Source organism: Lepidochelys kempii, chromosome 16 (genome assembly GCF_965140265.1).
Source record: "Lepidochelys kempii isolate rLepKem1 chromosome 16, rLepKem1.hap2, whole genome shotgun sequence".
Taxonomy (NCBI): domain Eukaryota; kingdom Metazoa; phylum Chordata; order Testudines; family Cheloniidae; genus Lepidochelys; species Lepidochelys kempii.
In genome coordinates this window covers 18,406,718-18,424,654 of record NC_133271.1, presented here as the reverse complement: position 1 = coordinate 18,424,654, position 17,937 = coordinate 18,406,718, and the positions used below count along the sequence as shown (strand labels likewise).

Here is a 17,937-nt window from a genome sequence, read left to right as displayed (position 1 = left end):
ACTGACTTCATTTTCTTGTTCCTTGTCACAGATGCTCTAAAGCACCCCCTGGAGATCTCTTACCTTTAGTTATGCTGAGAGTGTTGTCCCCACTCGCCACAAAATCATATAGTGCAACAAAAAGATTGGGATCATTTTCACTAGGACCAGACAGGAGGTTTTCCTTGGAGTTCCAACGGGCTGCTTCACTCAGACCCTGGGGCTCAAAATCGGATACTACTGGCCTCTGAAGGGCTTCTGGAGGAGAAGAGAAAAAAAGATACAAGGAAAAAATAGGTTCAATCTTGCAGATAAAAGCCATCTGTTTTTTGCACCCATTATGAGTTTCTCGTTTATTTCATTTCTTGACATCTGTGGTCCTCATGTACATGGGCAGAGGGTAAAAATGGTCATTCCTTAATACAAATCTTATGGAGCATACGGAGCACTCTCATTCCAAAGCTTTGTGCAATAGGGTCCCCACATTCTTTTCTGTAACATGCATTTTCCCTGCCTTCCAAAGGCATGGTGAGGACAGAAGACATCTTTTCTACCTCTCAATACATTTCTGTTCACGTAGCCTGCCTGCTGCTTTGCAAGTCATAGAATCACAGGACTGGAAGGGACCTCGAGCGGTCATCTAGTCCAGTCCCGTGCACACATAGCAGGACAAAGTATTACCTAGACCAGAGTGGTGGCCTGGTCCGCAAGCCATTGGCTGCTGGTCTGCGCGCACATTGGAAAAAAAAATTGCCGGTCCCCCCATCAGATAGCTTGAGAAGCACTGATCTAGACCATCCCTGACAGGTGTTTGTCTTGGCTCAAATACCTACTGGATGCCAGATTTATTTATTGATTTAATTTTTTTAAGAACAAAGGTAAATCTGCTAATTTTTTCTAATAAATAAAAAACATCAACGATCCCAAATCATAAGACGACACACAGGACAATGATTATGGGGAACAGTATACTGAGGTTACAATTACAAATACTTCTACTTTAAAAAAATTATAAACTACCCTTCCTCTTCATTATTTTACCTAACAAGTTCAGAGTACAAGGCTGTGTTTCCCCCGACAGCAGCTGGTGACACGCACAAAGCAGAGATGGGACCATTTTTCTTTCACTTTTTGCACATTTGTAGGTGTCTGTGATGCCTTCAGCTGCCTCAAGGGAAAGATTCCCGACAGCTGGTCTTCGCAATGAAAACTGAGTTTCAAGGCCCCCTGTACGAAGTGGCACATTATACTGCTAGTATTCAATAGAAAGAGCAACCCAAAATTTCAAGCTAGTCCAAGCACAGCAGAGAACCTTCAAGCTGCTGCAAACTTCTACCACGTATTGTAGAATGGATTAGTTCAGCATACACCCAACCCCACCCCTGCTGCCACAAATTAGTTCCAAGCCTTTCTTTCTGGCGTTCACATGGCAGCAGCTTGGAGGGGGGCGTTGCAAGCCAGGAGTATACCACAAACTTTTGCCAGTACAATAATGTCAGTTAGGGGTATGATTCTTCATGACATTTTTATACCAGCAAAAATCCCTAGTATAGATGCAATTATACAGCAAAAAAGTCCTTCTGACAGTATTGTTTATTTTGGTTGAGGAACTAGTATAAACTGTACTGGCAAACCCTTTCTAGGGTAGAGCAGGCCTTGGAGTCGAGCTCCAGCTGGGTGATGCCCAAGACAAGGATGGGGAGTGCAATGCCCTTGATCTGGAGAAAACTGTTCTACATTTCCAAGAAAATACCAGTTCTCACATCCTCCCTGGCTCCCTTTTGTGATGCAGGAAGCTCCAAGAAATCTTTTGTTCAGGTCCCCTTCCCTGATCAGTAATGATCATGGATTGACCATTACTACTACAGCCAGCTGGAGTTTCTCAGATGCAAGTGGGGAACAGTAATTTGGGAATCACTCCAAACTTTTAGAAACATGATTTTGAAACAAGCTGGGAGCTATTTACAAAATGAACCAACACTAGTGGAAAGGAAGGTTTTAAACGCTGTGTAGAGGGGATATTACATACGAGTGGGGCGTGAATGTGCTGTGACTGTTATTACATCGGAGAATGGCTAAAATCCAGACTTCATTAAGTTAGGTCCGGTTGCTTTAGGGTATGTGGAGGTAAAAACGTTATTCAACAACTGACAAAAATTCAGTAACCTCAGCATGTTGGTACAAGTCAGCAAGATAGATACATACATGCTCAGAGTCTGTAGTATTAACACAGTTTATTATAATCATTTGGACTGGGTAAATTCAAAGATATCTATACACCTAATTAAGCCTACTTTCTTAGGCCAAATACTTGCTATTGGGAAGTATATTCATATAGTAGATCAAGAAGTCAAATCATATTGCTTCACAAAAAATATAAAATGCTAAAAGGTCAAAAAACAACTGAGAAATTTAGAAAAAGCATATCTGAAGCCCTGTTTTTCCTTCCTTTTTGTGTAATGCTGATACATATTTTAATGCTCCAGGCCTGCTTTAATAGGGACAAAAAAGGAAGAAACAGAAAATTAAGCTATAATCATTTTACCATGAAAATACTTTGATCTTGTCAAGCCCATTAAGCTCCCCTTATCAAACTCAGGATGCTGCACTGATTGGAGTTACTCCAAAGTGAGTTACATCATCAGACTGGTAAACACCTGGAATAAACAGACAGCAAACAGCTGGAGGTGACTGATACACATCATCAGTAAGAAGTGGTTCTATGATGAAAGAGCTGCTCCCCCCAAATATGGTGCAAGCAGTGCAATTTATGCTGTGGGATGTACCATAACCTCAGATAGGAAGGAAAATGCCTCCCACTAGGGACTGTTCAACAGGAAGGCAGGAAATCCAAGGTAGTTTCACCTCCAATTACAATGTGACTGAGGCCTAGCAGGGGATTTTCTCGGTCCTGTCCATGAATCAGGATACTGGAGTGAGGCTACAGTGCCCCACAAAAGTCCTGCTCTCAGTCCCAGTCCACAGTGATGTCAAAATCTGATTATGTATAGATACCAAGTTACTTGTTTATTTTCAGACCATCAGATGACACTGTCAAAACATTAAAAGCAACTGCAACGTACAGTACCGAAGTCTAGAAGACTAGTTTTTTTGAGAATACATTTTTGCAAGCACCATCTGTGAGAAGTTATTCTGGGGAGTATGCCTCAAACCTTCACTGATAACTTTCCACAAGCCTGGGGATTGGGGAGAATGGGACTACTGAACAATCTAAACTGTTGGCTGGCCTTTTTTTCTTCTTTTCTTTTAAACTGGGAGATTATAATAATAGGAATCATCAAAGAGTCTCCCTGACCTTACAAGTATGGCTTAAGCCAGCACAGATCACACAGTACATGCTATACACATGAGATGAACACCCCCCTCCATCCCCCGCTCCCTGGGTATCTTTTGACTCATTAGCTATCAGAACTTTACAATGGGAGACACACAGAGCACACAAACAAATGAAATGCCTATTCAAGAACATTGGGGCTAACTTACTAAGAATAGCTGAAAGAAATGTAAGACAAAGCTAACAGGCTTCAACTATACATACCTGACACAGAGATAGGCATATCCTGTCTGGACTTCTGAACGTCTAAAAACTCTCTCTGCAAGACAATGTTATGTTCCGATACTCAGTGTAGCACAACCTATTCACATTCTCTCCTATTGGGGCTTAAAATCGATACAAAATAGTTCTCTGTCACAGTCACTCAGGCTTTTACTTCTACTGGGGTGTGCAGCAGAAGTCCTATCAGCACCACTCTGCCACTCTCCCTTTTCCTTAATGATTTCCTTTACTCTCTCTCTGCCCCCTGTTGACAGAGGCCTTTATCCTGTCTTGCTTGCTGCTCCCTACACTTGGAACAATCACCTTCTTTTTACCTTGGTTTCCATCTCTTGGAAATGCCAGCTTCAACTGTACAGCAAAATCCCTTAAATATCCACACTGTACCTCTCCAAGTGAGATAACATCTTGGGGCACTGACTATATCTCACTGTATTTGTAAAGCACTGAGCCCTCTTTTCAGTCACAAACATTCTGGGCTAGAACCAATGATGGGAGGTGAAAAAACTTTAAAACGCATTACCAAGCCATTCAGCCAGTCAGATCCCACCATAACTTACCTCTGCCGTGATGCAGACTGAATGCTGTCAGCTGCCAACGACAAGGCAGGTGGTGAGTTGAGACTACTGCTTCTTCTGCAAGAACTCACTTTATTACTACCTTGTTGTCCCCTGGTGCTCCAAGCGCTCCCATTTTGATTTTCATTCATCAGTGGTGTCCTGTCATAGACCTATGTGATAAATTCTCTGGGGTAGGAGCTCTCTTTTGTTGTTCCCTATCCACATCCACACAGTGTCCCGCACGGTGATGCCTGATTCTTGCCTGGGGCCGCAAGGCTCTACTGTAGTACAAATCTCCATTGTGATCAACAACACGGCTACTTGCTTCTTTATAGCACCCTTGTACTGGGGTAGATACCCACAAACAGACTATATAAACAACAGTTGCTGCAGTTCTTTTGAGTCAGATATTTGGTGAAATACTTACCTCATCTCTTCTAAAAGAAGTCCCTCTCTCACATAGCATTCATTCATGTTAATACACTAAAAGATCTAGTAGGCCTAGCAGTCTCGTTAATTACTGCTTACTTCAGGTAGAGAGTCACTTTTAGAGACCATATATAAGAAAAGTTCTTGGATGCAAAGAATTCCGGTCTAGACCAAAGTGAGCAGATTTCCTTAATAATTAAAGCACGGGGCTGGAAAACAAAAGGCAAATCACAGCATTATGACAAGCGTCCAAGGCTGACAGCTGGGCAGTCCCTTGGGGAGGAAGAGACCTCACATCTTCCAACAAAACAAACATCCCATCGACTTCCAAACTCGGCTGGCACTTTTTCACATGGTCATGTGAGTGAAGGAGTAGCTGGAGGACACAGAATAGATTATTAATCTCCTTGTGTCAGACTGTCAATCAATCTGAAGTATTCCCCCTCTCCCTGACTCCCCAAAAACTTCTACTATGAGCCAGGATACACAGACTGAAGAAGATTAAATATGCCTGAGTTTTGTGCATACTTGATGACTGTTGGAATAGCTGCCTCTTTATCCCCACTATTTCCTTAGTGGCCACTCACAGATTTTCTGCGCCTCATGGAATCTGTATTTTAAAAAATCTGTAAAACAGACCTTCCAAAGAGAAGGGAGATTCCAGGTTTTAATTCATAACCCATCCCACTCAGCGAGTTCATGCTCAGCCTGTTCGGTCAACCAGTTTATAGCACAGTCTCATATAACCTTCTGCAACAAACGCTTTTACCATAACTCGCGCTACAAGCTAACATTTCGTTAGTCTAGTCTAATACAGTCAGTGCAACAACAAATGTTCACATGAAGTGTCACCTATTTCTAAATGAATAGCAGCACAGATCCAAACTCTCACAACCTAAACTATTTTATTCACATTTGGTCACACGCTTCCACATTTGCTCCATCATAACTCCGCTGGCTGAGCTATACATTTTTAAAAAGTCATTCCCCTTTTTCACAAGGGGAAGATCAGATGCAGCCTGCATTGATCGGCACAGTCAGAAAAAAGGCTTGGACACGCTAGAGATTAAAAACGAGCTTCCACAGAATACACACGATTTATAAATTTCAATAAGTACTTTACATAACACAGCAAGCCCTACTAACCAAGCGGGTGACAGCTGGAATGAGTTCCAGAAAGAAAAAAAAAGCCACAGCCCCAAATCTATAAATGAATTTAACTACGGTCATTTTCTGAGAAATGTGAAAGCAGTCACACACTGACAAAAAAGTCCTATTAGGCTTTCTATTCCATCCCCTCCCTCTCTCAACAATGCAGGCATGAGCCACACAGTGTACTTTCTAGTATTCTTTCCAGTCAAGCTTAACAGTCTTCCCAGTGCGATGGCTTCCACCACTTCCTCGGAGAGACAATTCCATAGTTTTTAATAGGCTTCATCATCAGGATGGGTGTTTTTCTGGCATTTTCCCGTTTTTAATTTCATCACATTAATTCTGCTTACAGCCCCTTGATACCATGGCAAAGAATTCTTGACTCTTGGCATTAACTAGTTTGAGACAGGCAGCATGGCACAGATGCTAGGACATAAGACACAGCAAGGGAGACCTAGATTCCATTCTCGGCTCTGACACCATCTTGTCATGTGATCTTGGATAAATCACTTTGGGTAAAAATTTCAGACGTACCTTAGTCTCAGTGAAAGTCAATGGGGCTTGGGCAATTCTGAAAATTGCAATCTGTGTTTTAATTTTCCCCTCTTTAAGATGAAGAGCAATGATGCTCACCCATATCTGAGCTATGGAAGAACATTACATAAGAGCTAAGCACTTAACTCAACATGCTTCCCAGAGAGTGTGGCTACGCATGACCAGCCCCTGGATGGTCAGTTTTAGAGCTGAAATAAAATATAACTCTTCCCATGAAACTATAACACCTTCCTCATCCCAGCCCAATGTGGAAGGGTAACAAGCAGTATCCAGGTCTGTAACAAAAAGATGTCACAAGGCAGGAACCACTGGAGTTAGTGGATAACTAACAGGCCATAACAAAACCTGAAACATACAATGATGAAAAGAACCATACTATCAGCGGGAAAAGAGAAGCCAGGGGATAGGAGTCAAACTGAATGCACGTGCGTTATTGGTCTGCAACCAAAATTATTTGATTGGATAAAACAAAATGAAAGAGCTTCCCTGAGCAGCAGTGGCCACAACACACTTTATTTGTTCCAAATTTATTCACCACAAAGCCAGATTTTGATCTCAGTTACATCAGTGTAAGCCTAAAATAAATCCATTGATTTCAGTCAGTGTTACTGAGATCAGAATCTGGCCTGGTACCTCTGAAGTGCATGAAGAGAAGCTCTCTCCAAGAATAGGACAATGACTATTGGCTGCTCCAAACCCCAGGCTGGTCTAGTGTAACTGTAAAATGACAATTTACCAGAAAAGAATATCCACATAATCCGATGGCTAGGAGTTTAGATATCACATCTTCAGTTACTTTAGAAAACAAAGGATTTTACCAGCATGCACAAAATAGTTTTCTACCTTTCGAGAATGTTTACAGGTTTAAATAAGGCTTCTGCTTTATAGAATTATAACCAGCAGCCTTCCAAAAAAGGAAGCAAGAATATTTCAGTCCCAATTTGGGACATGGACTCGCTCCATTTTTCAGATCAGATTGGCACACGTACTCACTATGCCTCTGCAAACTGGCAAAGATAAGGGCGGGTGAGGGGGAGCTGATGATAAATGTTTCTTTTCCTCCCATTTTAAAATATTTCCTAGTGGGAATAATGTCTTCTTCTAGCCTTAGTCCCATCCATTTGGGGTCAGCTCTTTGAGTCCTTCTCCATTACAGTCGGTCTTGAAACAGTTCTTCAGAATCTCCACACCTGGGTTTCCAAACCTTCTCTTATCCTCCACTTCTTAAAGTTAACATCCTGCTTCCTATACATTCTTCAGATCTTTTTTAGACATGCCCAAACTATCTAACCCTGGATTCCTCATCTTTTATATAATTAGTACCACTTTTACACTTCCCCTAATTCATTTGTTCTGAACATGATCCAGGCATGTTAACATTTTCATTTCCAAGGTGTTCAAGATCTGTTCCTGTCTCTTCCTCAGTGCCAGTATTCTGAGCCATACAAAAGTGCAGGCCTAATTGTGGTCTTGTAGATCTGACCTTTTCAGTTTGATAGACATCCTTCTATCACAGATCGCTCCACTCATTTCTCTCCATTTAGTCCATGCCTTTCCAGTTCTACATAGAAGTTCATTGCTGAGTTCACCATTATCCTATAGTATTGAATCTAGATACTTGACATTCTGGACCTTTGGTACTGGCTGGCCCCTCAGGGTACAGCTATGCAGCAAGCAGGATCCTGCAGCAGTGAGTCTCAGAAGCTGGGTATATAGGTTCATGCTACAGAGTTACAAATAGCTGTGTAGATCTTCAGGCTTCAGAGCCGGAGTTCCAGCCCGAGCATCTGCACACCAATTTTTAACGAAGTAGCATGAGCCCCGCGAACTTAAGTCTGTAGACCCAGGTTCTGAGAGTAGTGGCCACAGGATCCTGCTTGCTATGAAGACATACTCCTGGACTGAGTGTCATTGTCTTCCCAGTGGGAAATGTGTGAGAGAGAAAAAAGCCCAGCTTAAATCACAAATGAAATATCAGCATTAAAACTAGTTTAAGAACTACTTAGTTAATCAAACAAGGAAAAATCTGAGAGGTCCCAATTCATCAATACACTGAAGAACATGCTTACTTATAGCACATGCTTAAGCCCATTCCTACTGAGCAAAGCACTTTGAAGCAATACTCAACCCCTTCTACATACTCACAAATATGCAAAAAGGACTTTCAATGATCTTCATTCCTAGAAACTAAAAGATCAGTATAACAGAAAAGACTACTACAACTTCAAGTCTTGTAATACAAGACCATTGTGACATGACATTTCTGATTGTTTAGTAACAACACATGAGCGGATGCACACAGAGCACAACAGAAATAACAGTGAGTGGTTTCAACTTAGTGTAGTAAACTTCCTGACAGTAGTTATGTCCAAGATTTAGGTCTTGTCTTTACAAACAAAAATTATGACTATTAGGTTTCTATAAAATATGTTCATGAATTTATTAATAATTTGAATGAATACAGGTTTATTCTGTTACATTCCCCTATAGTGCTTGCAAGCCACACACTGCAGCATTGTGCTAATGCATGAGGACTATAAAGTTAAATGAAACTAACTGCAAATTAAAGTTAACTGATTGGTCTATTTTCATTACCCAAGCTAAGAGAAATGCAGACAGTAAACAGCATCAGTGCTGAAAAGTCAATTCAGTTTGTCAGATTTTTCCAGGTATTCTTAGCAACACAGGTAAGTAATTAACCGCTTCCTTCATTTTAGATATGATTTTCAACCAGAATCCCTTTAAAAAACAAAAACAAACAGCTTTGCTCGACTATGATTCAAACAATGTAGATTTAGGGAAAATCTGACATTTAAGCTAATGTTCAGTAGTTTTAAAACAGCAGTTTCAGACTCACACCACCTATAACACAAGCACAAAACAATTACACTGATTCTCTTCTTCGCTGAGCATCTGGTAACGTTAGAGAGCACAACAAAATGGGGTTGCCAGTGTGGGCACTATCAGTGTTTTTCCAGCAAGGTTCAACAGCCCTCAGCAAGGATCCCTTCGTGATCCAATCAAAACCACCCTTCTGTACTAGCACCTCATCCTAGGCAAACACATTGGAAAGTAAGTGCACTCAGCTCTACAAGATAGTGCAGTAGGAGATGCATCTTCAGGAGTAACTGGCTGCAACTGTTTTCCCACACAACTAATGGTAATTTTATTTCTCGATTACCAATGAGACTTTGTAGTCTACGATAGTCATGAAAGCACAAGGCTGCCACTTGCTTTCTCTTTTTTCTCCCCCGTAATTCCACATGTTGCTAAGACAGGGAGAGCACAGTAAGATCCTAAGGGTGTGGGTGGGTGTCTTGTGACACTGTGTTGCAAGGTAACTGGGGAGGAATAGAAGATGGCACACAGCTTGTAAGGATTCGAGAGAAACAGCCCATAATTTATGGCCCTTGAGGAATATTTATCTCCTGGCGCTCTTTACAAAGTCTTACTAGACCATAGGCTCAGGTGAGGACCTGTTGCTTCCATCAAAATGATCACATCCTCGTGTGGAACAGATGTCCTCATTCTTTGTGTAATATAAGCAAATGGTTTGCACCTGTCTCTCTGGAATTTGTGGTTTGGATCAGTCAACCTGGTGCTCAAGTGTGACCATCAGAGAGAAATGGAATAGCACAGGAACATATACTATAGTTTTCTTCTTAAAACTGCAACAGAATTGAAAGGTATCTAAAATACTTGATCAGACTTTGAGCTTCAGAAACGGATAGCAGGAATAATTTTTTTCCCCTGTTATGCTGTTATATTTCCACTCTTCAATCCCCTTCCCAAGAGAGATGCAGAACTGATCAGGATTATGATGCTATCTGTATTCCCTGATTCCTTGGTCCCAGCAGGAGAGTAAATATCATTAAAACTACCAATTGCAAAGCTTGTTCATTTCCATTATCTTCGGATGCTGACTTCAGCTTTGTCCCGGGCTGGGAAATAAATTTGATCTAGATATCAGTTTGCTGGAAGTGTTTTTAAGCATTGTTTCCAAACTCATTTCCCAGTCCACTGTAGGAAATGAGTATACAGATGCAGCTTTAGAGAAACTGAAGTAAAGACATAATTTATAGTATCAGGGGACCACCTCATAGCAAATTGGTCTTGCCTGTGAGCACCAAATCAAACTGTGTTATAACCCCATTTTGGAACTGTAAAGACAAAGGCTGTAGTACATTTCCATATCATCTTTTTAACATGGTTTGATTGTATCCACACACGTAAGACCACATTGTGCAACAGCAAAATTAGAGCAATACTATGCTGTATCACCATCCCTCAATGGTAACTTTTGCTGGGAAGATTAGGGCCTTATGTGTTACATACACTATAAAAACTGTATGAAGGACCCAGCTGCAATACAGTGGTGGCCCAACGTGGTTCAAGTCTTCCCATAAAAACAGGGGTATTCTTGGCTGCTACAGACTACCAAATCAAAATAGGGAACTAGATGACCATCTCCTTATGCACCTATCTATAATGTGTAGGGAAAAAACTGTGTGATCGTAGGGGACTTCAATTTGAATGACACATACTGGAGGTCTCATGCCACCAGTACTAAAACATCCTTGGATTTTTTAAACAGTATAGATGACAATTTCCTAACTCAAAAAGTGTGCACACACAAGCAACTCTTTATTAGACCATGTCCTAACAGAAAGAGAAACTGACCACAGAACTAAAAATTAACAGTGATCATGACTTGATATTTATAATGTCCATATTTATGTCATATTTATCATGTCCAAGCAGAATAAAGTACAAACCAATAATATATAACAAGTCACGATCACTTAATTTTTAGTTCTGTGGTCAGTTTCTCTTTCTGTTAGGACATGGTCTAATAAATAAATAAATAAACAAACACACACACACACTTGGTGCTTTAATAGGGCCAGTTTCACAAAACAATTATGAGTGAACAGAGCTGGGAAGAAGAATTTAGTCATAAAAATATGTATGATAATTAGAAATAATTTAAGAATACCTTACTAGATGCCCAAAAAGTCATAACTGAGGAAGGCAGCCTGGCTGGTTTAAAAACTGACCTGGTTTAGAGGGGAAGTGAAGGCAGTTATAAAAAATAAATTTTATATATAAATAAAACAAATGGAAGAAAAGGGAAACTCTTCGTAATTAATATCAATCAGAAATTGGGAATTGTAGAAAATGGATAAGGGAAGCAAAGGGACACAAGAAGAAATCTAAGGCCAGCATTGTTACGGATCATAAGAGGTTTTATTTTATATATATGAATGAATAAATAAATGCATGGAACAAAAAGAATCCCTCCAGTGGTATTGGTCCACTACTAGATGGATATAATAGAATTATCAAATAATAATGCAGAAAAGGCAGAAGTGTTTAATAAATATTTCTCTTCTGTATTTGGGGGGGGAAAAGATTATGTAGTCTCATTATCTGATAATGATAACTCTCTTTTCATCCCACTAGTATCTCTGGAGGACATTAAACAGAAACTACTAAGGTTTAAAACTTTTAAATCAGCAGGCCCAAATAACTTCCATTCAAGAGTTTTAAAAGAGCTAGCTGAGGCACTTGCTGGACCATTAATGTTGATTTTCTGTAAGTCTTGGAGCACTGGGGAAGGTCCATAAGACTGAAAGAAAGCTAATAATGTGCCAATTTTAAAAAAGGGTAAAACGGGATGGCCTGGGAAACTATAGGTCTGTCAGCCTGACATCATTATCGGGCAACATAATGAAGCAGCTGATATGGGACTTAATAAAGATTAAAGGAAGGTAATGTAATTAATGCAAATCAACAAGGGTTTATGGAAAATAAATTTTGTCAAACTCACCTGATTTTTTTTTTTGTGAGATTACAAGTTTGGTTGGTAATAGTATTGATATACCATACTTTGACTTGGTATCACACAACATTTTGATTATAAAACTCGAATATAAAATTAACATGGCATACATTAAATGGATTAAAAACTGGCTAATTGACAGATCTCAAAATGTAACTGTAAACCAGGAATTGTCATCAAGAGGGTATGTTTCCAGTTAGGTACTGCAGGGATTGGTTCTTGGTCCTATGCTATTTAATATTTTTATCCATAACCTGGAAGAAAACAAAATCATCCCTTATAAAGTTTGCATAGGATATAAAAATTGGGAAAGTGGTAAATAATTAAGAGAACAGGTCACTGATTCAGAGGGATCTGGATCTCTGGGTAAACTGGGCACAAGCAAACAATGTGTGTTTTAATACAGCTAAATGTATACATCTAAGAACAAAGAATGTAGGGCATACTTACAGGATAGGAACTCTATCCCAGGAAGCAGTGAGTCTGAAAAAGATTTGGGGTGTTGGTGGATAATCAGCTGAACACGAGCTCTCAGTGTGATGCTGTGGCCAAAAGATAATGCAGTCCTGGGGTGCATGAACAGGGTAATCTTGAGTTGGAATAGAGAATTATCTTTCCTTAGTATTTGGCACCAGTGTGACCACTGCAAGAATACTGTGTCCAGTGCTTATACCCGTAATTCAAGAAGGATGTTCATATATTAGAGAGAGTTCCGAGAAGAGCCATGAGAGTGATTACAGGATTAGAAAACATGTTTTATGGTGATAGACTCAAGGAGCTCCATGTATTTAACTTAACAAAGAGAAGGTCCAGGGGTGACCTGATGAATAGTCTGTAAGTATCTACATGGGGAACAAATATTTACTAGTGGGCTCTTCAATCTAGCAGTGAAAGGTGTAACATGATCCACTGGCTAGAAGCTGAATTCTGACTGGAAATAAGGCATATATTTTTACAACGGGGGTAATTAACTATTGGAACAATTTACCATGGATTGTGGTAGATTCGCCGTCACTGACCATTTTAAAATCAATACTGGATTTTTTTTCTAAAATAACATGTTCTCAGAATTGTTTTGGAGAAGTTCTAAGGACAGTGTTATATAGGAGATCAGACTACATGATCACAATGGTCCCTTCTGGCCTTGGAATCTATGAATGAAAAAGTATTAAAGAAGAGTGGCACAGACCTGGATTGTACAGAATTAGTAGTTCTGTAGACTGGTTCGGCCCGGTCTACTCAGACAAAATAAAACTGTTTTATATCCAAGCCTGGCCACTACTGGATCTCCCAACATGATCGTTTTTAATTAACACAGAAAAAAATCTTACAAGGGATGGAAAAAGAAAGAAGCGGGGGAAAGTAAGAATAGAAGTGGTGGGGGAGAAAAGAGAAGAATGCTTCTACCACTTGTTCTTGTTGATATTAGAGCTGAACGAGTAACAGCAAACATATTTTACAAATTTAGACTACTATTTAGATATCTACAAGCAAATCACAATTTCTTCAATTTGATTTATTAGAAATTATTCATGTCTTTTGTGATTTTTTTCATTTATAAATTAATTGGGAACATTTCTCTGGTGAATATTTGACTCTCGAGCAACAGTTACCTGTGATTGGTCAAGTTAAGTCACATGGTTTGGTTTCCATTCCCTGATTTGATGAGTGAACAACATACTTCTGGAATGAATATTATTTGAACTTCAGTAGCACTTAAGAGGCCTCAAAGAAGATCAGGGAACCACTGCACTAGTTTCTGTACAAATACATATGGAAAGACAATCCCTATCCTGAAGAGTTTATAACAGAAATAAATAAGACAGACAAGGATTGGAGAAAAGCAATGTTATCCCTGTTTCACAGATGGGATTAAGTAATTTGCTTAAGGTCACAATGGAAATCTGTGGCAGAGCCAGGAAGCCAGAACTCTCAATTCCCAGTCCGGCGCCCTAACCACAAGTCCAATCCTTCTCTATCTAATCATGCATACAAATTTAAAATTCAGTTTCCACAAATACTTATACACGTGACTTGGAAATTCGCTTTCCATGAGCATTCATGGAAGTGAAACTCAGTTGCATGAACTCTTGAGGAAAGCAAACACAAAAGGCATACAGATCAGATCAAAATGAATTAAAACAATATAACTGAATATTGGCAGAAAATATTTTGCAGTATTCAACCAGCTCTGTTGATCTAAATTAAATATAAGATGCTTTTCAAGCATCTAGGCTCCTTTACATTTCAGTCCTAACTTCAAGAGTGGCTTGTCTCCCCGCCCCCTTTCCCCCCCAAAAAGGGAGACCCTTCTGCAGGCAAAACTAAATTCAAGGCCTGCAGATATGGCTTTGTTTATTTTATCAGCAGTAAGATCCCTTGAAATTTTACAACCATAAATGGTAGAGCCATGTTCCCTTTGTATACTGTAGTTAATGAAAATCACCTGGTTTTGAAAACACATGGAGCCACATATACCATGAAAATTCTCCTCATCCCCATAAGTGAGAACAAACTAATGAGCTTAGGTTAACTTTGAAAATAAAAAGTGTCTCCGTTATAGCCCCAACTCAAAAGTGGAGGAAGGACTTCTCTGCTAAGGTCCACGATCACACAATCTGGCTGCTCCTCTCACAACGCAGAGCCACACAATATACCAGAGGCCTAAGCAAAGGGATTCCAGACTTTAGGAATCCAGCTGTTAGGCCTCAAGAAGCCAAGACTTCCCCCCAGAATCCACTTCAAACAGCCACAGTTTTGAACTTACCTTCCAAATAGCAGCTGGAGGAAGAAGAAAGTCCTTTTTTCGATTTGCAACCCACCAATTTCAAGCAAATCTCCAACATTTTCATTTGTTAGTTTGGCTTCGGCTTGTGTGTTCTCTCCCCTCCCCCTTAGGTTTCACATACACAAAAAAGAGTTGCCAGTTAAGAGATCTAAAAATCCAGCACTCTTAAAACCAAGAAAAGAATAAGCCAGAGAGACAGATAATCCACAGGGCCCATAGTACCAGTCCCAGAAACTTAACTCAAGTTTTGCTCCCCTCTTGTTAACTCTTTTGTCAGGCGAGAAAAAAAATCCTACTAAGTTGGAAGCAATTACTTCTTGCGGCAGCTCCAAAACTCTGCCATTCCTTCCCTCATACTCTCACTCCGTTAGACACTTCGTGCAGGCAGAGCTGCTTACGTTAAACTGCCAACAAAGGGCCCCCTTCAGGCTTTGGCTGTCTGACTTCATGACATCAGATAGGCTAGTTACGCCCACAGCATACTTAACCCCTCATTGTTCCAACTTGCCTAGGATTCATGTCAACAGCAGGATTCTACTAACATATTTCTTCAGTCATTTCCAGAGAACAAAATCAGCAAGTCTTCCTTGCCCTGGGAGCAACGACAGCGTCATTGGAGGCATTTCCTTAGAGTCAAAGAAACTCAAAACAAAGTAAGGGCTAATTATTATTATTTATATAACACCATAGATGTATATGGGAATTTACAGTAGTAAGAATGCACAGACTGGCAAAGGATAGACAATGTCCTAGCGCCGAAGAACAATGGCACTTTATACTAATATTTTGAACTTTACTCCTGTGCAGAAAAGCAACACTGGCAGCCATTCCTTCACCACACTAAGTACAATGCAGGAGAGGAATAGGCATTATTCCCCAGCACGTACAATTCTGACACCACTGTGATATTTACTGTTGTATAGACTCACATACCTAGACCTGAAGTAATTATACTTTTTGAATATTTGTTACATAGAGGGGCAATGCTTCTGAGAACCCCAATGGCCTCTCCCACCCTTAACACTGTTTTGCTTTGCAGGTTTGTGAAGGGTATGGTCCTGCTTGCGGCTCTCCCCAATTTTGTATTTGTGGTATGTCCAACCAATGCGTGGCTCAGCTCCTCTGTCGTCTACATTGATCTACATCCCTTTGTTTAAATACATACATGCTTTTACATTGTTCTACACCAGTGGTTTTCAACCTTTTTTCATTTGTTGACCACTAAAAAATTTTGAATGGAAGTGCGGACCCCTTTGGAAATCTTAGACTTTAGCTGCAGACCCCCAAGGATCTACAGACCACAGGCTGAAAACAACTGTTCTATGGTAGCAACCACCTTTCATGGACCCCTTAGATACAGTCTGTGGAGCTCCATGGGTTTGCAGACCACAGGTTGAAAACCACTGCTCTACACAGTAGACATAAAATGGAATATATGTAATACTGTATTCTTCTAATTCTTTAGAAAAAAATGAACTTCAGCAGATCAGATGGGTACACACCATCACAATGTGTGGAACACTGCTGCTGCAAACATGACTAGAGCTCTTGGGATCCACAAAGAGGACTGACCCCAGCATGACTTCATATTTTCCCTCCATGTGTTCCCTGCCCTGAAAGTTTCTCTCCATATTTGTTTTAATAAACAGTTGCGCCAAAATAAACTAACTATTGCACTTCTCCCTTCCCGCTAACATTTTCAAATATTTAATATTTCAAGGGAAACTCTGCATGTCTCCAGGATCTGAAAAGCATGTATCTAACACAGCAAACACACAGTCCAGATTCTCCATATACATTATTTTAGAGCATTGTTTTGCTTCAGAGTTCTGGTCTGTGGAGGTGCATTCTCCTAACAGCACAACTTGGAAAGAAATCACCAGTCCGTCAACCCATGCCATTTTTTAAAACGGTAAGAAACACTGTTTCTGATCATACCACCAGCTGCATTCTTTCTATAGCATAAATCACTTTGCACCCATTTCTGGTTTTATCCACACATCTCAAAACATTGTAAAAAAAATAAAATAAATAAAGATTGGTGAGCACTATTATCCCTATCTCTGTGACTCAGTTTAAGTGAATTCCTCAAGTTCACAGTCAGCGGTAGAGACAAGGACAAAACTCTGATCTCTTCACATTAAGTATGGTGCCCAGCCCACAGCACAGTGCTACCTCCCTTAAAAAGGAAAAAAGAGTATTGCAGTTCACTCAGGGCTCTGCTTGAACTGTGCTCTGGAGGTGGATGAATTTAGCCAAGATCCAAGAGCAACTGAGGGCTATCTACTCACTCAGAGACCGTTTATTTTCCAAATAGATACTGTATGCACAGAGTTTACACTTTTGAAAGATTTAAGCCATTGAATTGTGAAAAGGAGGATTAAATCACAATATTGTGAGGAGGGTTATGCAAGACACACAAGTGACCCAGTCATCATGTGCTGATGAACTGCGATGGAGTAGCAACACAATAGCGGATCTGAATCTCATGTTGTAATGTTTAGTTATACTGACCTATTCTACTTTTCCATGTCATGAATCCTTTTCACTGCAGCTGCAGGAATGCAGAATTCCACTGGAATTACCACGACTGCCCCCATTAACACTCAACAGCCTCATTATGAATAAGGTAATACAAGCAATGCCAATCGAATTAATAAGGATTACATTTATTATTTGAAGTGGTTTGTGCTTGATGCTTTTAAGCCAGGTTTCAAATTCTCTTTATTCCCTTCCTTAGATACAGGCAATAGCTATATCAACACCTAAATACACTTCTGAAGAGAGCACATTCAATTCCCTATTACTAAAAACTGAACATTTAAAATGTGTGGGTGTATGCAAGATTTCTGAGTAGTTTCTTAAGTTTCCCTGTCAAGATTACAGACACTTCCATCTAGTACAGTCCTTTTAGTTGTTGAATGGAGTATGTGCATGGATATTCTGATGTTAACTAATGTAGTTGCTTTTCCTGGCTTTTCATTTTTACTATGCATTTAACATACAAAGATTGAGACCATATTGACACAATGATATTACATCTATCTACTTTGCTTGC

At 40.0% G+C, this 17,937-nt stretch overlaps 1 protein-coding gene across 4 annotated transcripts in view; it reads right to left on the bottom strand.

Moving 5' to 3' along the window:
• The window catches only part of ABL1 (ABL proto-oncogene 1, non-receptor tyrosine kinase), a 120,024-nt gene that overhangs the window by 27,307 nt on the left and 74,780 nt on the right, over nucleotides 1–17,937 (bottom strand). The window contains exons 1-3 of one of the 4 annotated variants that reach the window (XM_073314947.1): nucleotides 14,859–15,282; nucleotides 2,525–2,636; nucleotides 64–237 (exon numbers count right to left, since the gene is read on the bottom strand). The exons of 1 other annotated variant lie outside the window; for it this stretch is intronic. In XM_073314947.1, coding sequence (XP_073171048.1) covers nucleotides 64–237; nucleotides 2,525–2,555 — 205 coding nt within the window. In that variant the 5' untranslated portion in view covers nucleotides 2,556–2,636; nucleotides 14,859–15,282. Of the gene's footprint in view, nucleotides 1–63; nucleotides 238–2,524; nucleotides 2,637–14,858; nucleotides 15,283–17,937 lie in introns of those variants that run through there. 2 more of the 4 variants (XM_073314946.1, XM_073314945.1) reach the window with 2 other exon arrangements.